The 6272-nt window shown below is 36.2% G+C and overlaps 1 protein-coding gene across 4 annotated transcripts; it reads left to right on the plus strand.

Moving 5' to 3' along the window:
• The first annotated feature begins 405 nt into the window (after nucleotides 1-405).
• LOC100810033 (F-box/LRR-repeat protein 3) lies at nucleotides 406-6173 on the plus strand. 4 transcript variants are annotated; one of them, XM_006604735.4, is made up of 7 exons: nucleotides 406-1639; nucleotides 2831-2956; nucleotides 3069-3173; nucleotides 3275-3674; nucleotides 3775-3904; nucleotides 4006-4300; nucleotides 5692-6173. In XM_006604735.4, exons 1-7 carry the CDS (start codon nucleotides 1016-1018, stop codon nucleotides 5935-5937), a joined length of 1926 nt encoding a protein of 641 aa, XP_006604798.1. In that variant the 5' UTR covers nucleotides 406-1015; the 3' UTR covers nucleotides 5938-6173. The 4 variants fall into 4 exon arrangements, with proteins under 4 accessions (XP_006604798.1, XP_006604799.1, XP_040868650.1 ...); XM_006604736.4 differs by having other exon boundaries at nucleotides 5720-6173; XM_041012716.1 differs by having other exon boundaries at nucleotides 3278-3674.
• The last annotated feature ends 99 nt before the right edge of the window (nucleotides 6174-6272 follow it).

The raw sequence follows: 6272 nt of genomic DNA on the forward strand, positions 1-6272 counted from the left end.
TTCTTCATGTAATGGGTCTTAGTGCTTCAAATGGTGTGCAATTATGTCTCATGAATTTATTAACCTTCTTGACATTAGTTTTGTGTAATCATTTTGTTAATAAATTATAATATTAAAAAAATTAATTTAACATAAAAATTTATTTTTTATGGATGAATATAATATTAAATTATAAAATTTAAAAATTAATTTATTATTAAATTGCAATTGTCAATCTTTTACATATTTAAAAATGAAATCAGATTTTTTTAAAGGAAAAAAATTATGAACAATTTACCTGATCAAAATATTCATTTACTCTAATTAAAAAACTAAAAAATAATATAAAATAAAAAATATTTAAGAGTAGGAAGAAATAATCTTATTTTTATGACGCTAAACGTGTCAATGACCTGTTCAATTGGAAAAAGAATGATTCTTCCATGTGATTGCGAGTTAAATACATTCTTCTCTCATGTCCATGTTTTGTCCTGAGCAGGACGAGAAGACAACCTAATTCGTGTTAGTTATTATTCCCTTGTCAGCCTTGGATCTTTAATTTGTTGTTCCCTCCGCTTCAAGAAAAAAAGGACATTTATGGCAAAAAAGAGCAGCAGCATTGAACAAGTTGCGAGAGGAGAACGGGGTGAGGAACACAACACTCAATTCACATGGCCGTACCTAGACCCGTACCCCAAGAAAGCGAAAGTGTGAAACACTCACCTACCCTCTGAAATCTAACAAATCAATTCAGTTTTCCCTTCCCTTCCCTGTTTCTATTCACATTGTATTCTCCTCTGTTTTTTTCACTCAACTTAGACAAAAGAGAAAGGAAAAAACAATGAATCCAGAGATATCTCGTTGCAGGTTACCACTTCGCACGCTCTCTAAACACACGCACCACCCTCTTCTCCACCTCCGCCTCATGTTCCTCTTCGTTCCCACCTAAACTGTTTCCCTTCAATTCCACGTCACAATAACAACCTTTTTTTTTTAAGAAAAAAAACTTAGGAATTACGAGATTTCTGAAACCTTAATGTTGTCTGAATCCGTTTTCTGCCTCTTGACCGAAGACCTGCTCATCCGGGTCCTCGAGAAGCTCGGGCCGGATCGGAAACCGTGGCGGCTGGTGTGCAAGGAATTTCTCCGGGTCGAATCGGCGACCCGGAAGAGCATTCGGATCCTCCGAATCGAGTTTCTGCTCAGGCTGTTGGAGAGGTTCTGCAACATTGAGACGCTGGACCTGTCGCTTTGTCCTCGGATCGAAGACGGGGTTGTGTCGGTTGTGCTGAGTCAGGGATCGGCGAGTTGGACTCGGGGACTGAGGAGGCTCGTGCTGAGTCGCGCCACCGGGTTGGACCACGTGGGCTTGGAGATGCTGATTCGCGCGTGCCCCGTGTTGGAGGCCGTGGATGTGTCCCATTGTTGGGGGTATGGGGACAGAGAGGCCGCGGCGCTATCGTGCGCCGGGAGGTTGAGGGAACTCAACATGGATAAGTGTTTGGGAGTTACTGATATTGGGTTGGCCAAGATTGCTGTCGGGTGTGGCAAATTGGAGAGGCTGAGTTTGAAGTGGTGCTTGGAGATTTCTGATCTGGGGATTGATCTTCTTTGCAAGAAGTGCTTGGACTTGAAATTTCTCGACGTGTCCTATCTCAAGGTTTGTTTTGTTGCTTTCTCTCGCATAAAGGATTGTATATCATTGCTGATTGCTGATTAACGTTCATCTCATTTTGGGGTGGATAGAAGAGATTGGGAGAAAAGAACCAAGGTAGAGATGGAAAGTAATATGTCATAAATAATGTGATTTAAAAATGAAGAGACAGAAATAAAATGGGATGAAAATGATATGGAATAAAAAATGGGTGAAGGTTAGAGTTTTATTTTTGGGTGAATTCGGAGTATCCTTGGCCTGCACTCAAACACCAATTTCTCGAGATGCTAAGATCTGTTTGTTATTCTATACACACCGTCCCGAAGATTGTACTTTTGACTACATGCTTAAGGGGAATGATTATTTGTTATATATGCCACACCATATTGGTCGACAGATTAGAGTCATGTGAGAAACTTTATACCCTTTGTTCGTATTGGAAATAGGTTGAGGGCACACAGTTGACGACAGGGGTTAGTGACTTCAGCAAACCACTTCATTCCCTACCTTTGTCACTATTGATGGTAGAAAAGTGCTTTTTTAAATCCAATTCCTGATTCTTAAGTGTTTTTGTGGAAAGCACCGACTAAATTCTTCATGTGATTTTTGTAGAACTTTAATAAGGATGTTTGAGGTGTGAGGTTTTGGATCATTATCATTGAACAGTTAGTACTACAATTTGAATGAATCTCCCTTGTTCTTTCTTGCTTATGGTGTCTGAAGAAGAGATAGAAATTATATTTTTGGTTTGCGAAAGTTGAGAGCAATGCAGAATCAATAGAGTAGGAAAAACATGTTCCTTGATGATTCATGATAAATCTACACTCTGCTTGGGATGTATGGAGGTAGAAAGAGGAGATAGAAAGAAAAACAGATAAAGAGGGAAAATTACATGTCATAAGTAATGTGATGAAAAAGAGAGACATATAGGAAGAAATTGGAGTGGAAAGGAGATGAAATAGAAAATGAGTCTATGTTTATAAATTGTAACTATTGCTCCTTGACTATGGACAGTACACTACAGTACTTGTGTTTGTGGTGTTGTTTTCAACACCATTCCCAAGAACAACATATTTCAATGACATTTCTGTTTTACATCATTACCTTAGCTAACAAACAGACTGTATTTGATTTGTGTTCTTATTTCTTCTTCAAATTATACATTTTTTAAGTAATTTAAAAATCTTTCATCATTAGGTAGCAAGCGAATCTTTGAGATCAATAGCTTCTCTATTAAAGCTTGAGGTTTTCATTATGGTGGGCTGCTCTTTAGTGGATGATGTTGGATTACGGTTTCTTGAAAAAGGATGTCCACTACTTAAGGTAATTTATTTCTCATAAGTTGTAAGCTATGGCAATAATGGTTGAGAAATTAATAAAGTTGACCACAAGGATTCTGTGGAGCATAAACATAAAATATTTCCATGCATTGCAGGCAATTGATGTATCAAGGTGTGATTGTGTTAGCTCATCCGGTTTAATATCTGTAATTAGTGGACATGGAGGTCTTGAGCAGTTGGATGCGGGATATTGCCTCTTTGTAAGTTTATTCTATAATTTGTGATGTATATGATATCAATGTGAACCATGTTTTATTGTGATAAGTTTTATATACACTAACACCTCTGGCATTTTCTATAGGAGCTTTCAGCACCTCTTGTTAAATGCTTGGAGAATTTAAAGCAGCTGAGAATAATTAGAATTGATGGTGTTCGAGTTTCTGACTTTATCCTCCAGACAATTGGCACCAATTGCAAGTTGTTAGTGGAACTTGGTTTAAGCAAATGCGTTGGGGTGACCAACAAGGGAATTATGCAGCTAGTATCTGGCTGTGGCAATTTGAAGATACTTGATTTGACTTGTTGTCAGTTCATCTCTGATACAGCCATCTCTACTATAGCAGACTCTTGTCCAGACCTTGTCTGTCTGAAGCTAGAATCTTGTGATATGGTGACTGAGAATTGTCTTTATCAACTTGGGTTAAATTGCTCACTTCTCAAAGAGCTTGATCTTACTGATTGCTCTGGCATCGATGACATAGGTAAACTATGGAATCTCTATCTTTTTAAATAATATATCCGTCTTGTTTAAAATTGCAAATGGTTCTAATTAATTTATTTCCAACTTTCTGTTTCGTGCAGCTCTAAGATATCTATCAAGATGTTCAGAACTCGTAAGATTGAAGTTAGGATTATGCACAAACATATCAGACATAGGATTGGCACACATTGCTTGTAACTGCCCAAAAATGACTGAACTTGATCTCTATCGGTAATTGAACTTTATAGTCAACGTGGTTAATTGCTAATGATTCAATGAAATTATGGATAATGTCGTGATGCTGTTTCGTTCATTTTGTTCTTTGATCACAGATGTGTACGTATTGGAGATGATGGGCTAGCAGCGCTAACAAGTGGATGCAAGGGGTTGACAAAGCTCAACTTGTCATATTGCAATAGAATTACAGACAGAGGGATGGAATATATCAGCCATCTTGGTGAACTATCTGATCTGGAGTTGCGTGGGCTTTCAAATATCACAAGCATTGGTATAAAAGAAGTTGCAATAAGTTGTAAGAGATTGGCAGATTTAGATTTGAAACATTGTGAAAAAATTGATGATTCAGGTTTCTGGGCCCTTGCTTTTTATTCACAAAACCTGCGGCAGGTCAGTTGTACTACTTTTACTCAATCAAGTTATTAATATTCTGAGTCTCTGCATTCTGACCAACAGAGTAGTCTGGTCTCTAAATTAAAAATTCAACATTGTTTGAAAATTATAAGTGTTTCCTCAAGGAACATAATTGACACTCATCTGGCTTTGTTACTTTATCAATTATAAACTGTGGTATGGCTTGATCTAATTGACATATTTAAAACTATAATTCTCCAAAGATCAAAGAAACTTTGATTGGATGCTTATCTGGGCTCACTGCAATCCCTTCTTCAATTGTGTTGTTTGTTTTCTCTTTCCTTGCTTTTGTAAGTCTGCATTTAAATTTGATTTTTATGTTCTTGTACTTCCAGTCACCCTGTTGATCTATCTTCTGCTCTGGACACAAAAAAAGAATATATACATAGTATTTTTGTATTGTTAGTAACCTTTTGTTCTTTAGATTAAAGTTTCTGCTACAAATGTTACTCTTATTCAGCTCCATTTTGGAATAACAAATAAAGGTGGATGTTAAAGATAATATCTGTTGTATAGAAGATTTTATTTTAGACAAATGAAGAAAGGAAAAGCATTTGTCGAAAAGAAGAAATCATATTAGTCTTGCATTTCAAAAGAAGTTGATGTTTCTTACTGGCTTCAGTGATCTTTTATTTCCTTTCAAATTGACAGTGTGATATGTGCTCTTAGTAAATTAAAGGTTAAACACACAATTTAGTCCCTATACGTATCATGGATCTCAATTTGGTCCCTACACGTAAAAACTTATTAAATTGGTTCCTATATACTGATTTGGTCCTTGTCACTGTTAACCTCCTTTTGCATTCTTAATTTAGTCCCTATACATGTAGCATACTTTGAATTTGATTCCTATACATGTAACACATTTGGTCCCTTATATGCAGAGACCAAATTAAGAATGTGCTACACGTATAAGGACTAAATTAAGAATGCACTACATGTATAGGGATCAAATTAAGAATGTGTAATAGAGTTAATGGTCAACGTATGAGGGTAGGAACTAAATTAATAACTTTTGCATGTAAATGGACTGACACAGATTTGATAAGTTTTTACATATAAGGACCAAATTAAGAATCTGTGACAATTATAGGGGCTATATTATATGTTTAACCTAAATTGAACTTAAGAAAATTTGATACGTTGTTAATACTCGGATTTTACTTCACACCACCTGAGTATTTTCTTTTGTTTTCTATAATCAAACTTCTACTTATATTTTGTAGGAGTGCATGTGTTAATTATTCTTCAAATAGGTTAAGCATTGATGTTTATTTACATGAAAACGGCTTGTAATGATAGAATAACCGTTAAGATTAGGTGTTCTAATTCTATGTTCTAACTAAATATAGTGGTGATGATGACAGATAAATATGAGCTATTGTATTGTGTCAGATATGGTGTTGTGCATGCTTATGGGTAACTTGAAACGCCTGCAAGATGCCAAACTGGTGTGTCTTTCTAAAGTGAGTGTTAAAGGATTGGAAGTTGCCCTTAGAGCTTGCTGTGGTCGGATTAAAAAGGTTAAACTGCAGAGGTCCCTCCTGTTCTCGCTTTCCTCAGAAATGCTCGAGACCATGCATGCACGAGGGTGCAAGATCAGATGGGATTAGCCTGAGCCACGCTATTAATCAGTTATACTTTCTTTTCTTGGAAGCTGATGCTGCTTCATTTAAGATCTTTTTTATTCAAAATTTTATATTTCTCTTGCATTTTCTTTTCCTTAAACTCTGTTACCCTAGTGAGATGCATACGAGTTCAATTAGGTGACATTGACAGATTTCTAGAGAAGGTATTTTTTTCACCTTCTAAAGTTAACATTCTCTCCAATAAAGCATAAGGTTACTTATCTTCGAATTTAATCTGATTTCAACTTTACCTGTTACACTTGCAAGGCTTATACTTTTGCCGATCCACGTATCGAATCTAAACTAAAGCGTGTTTGATA

This window comes from Glycine max, chromosome 19 (assembly GCF_000004515.6).
Source record: "Glycine max cultivar Williams 82 chromosome 19, Glycine_max_v4.0, whole genome shotgun sequence".
NCBI lineage: Eukaryota > Viridiplantae > Streptophyta > Magnoliopsida > Fabales > Fabaceae > Glycine > Glycine max.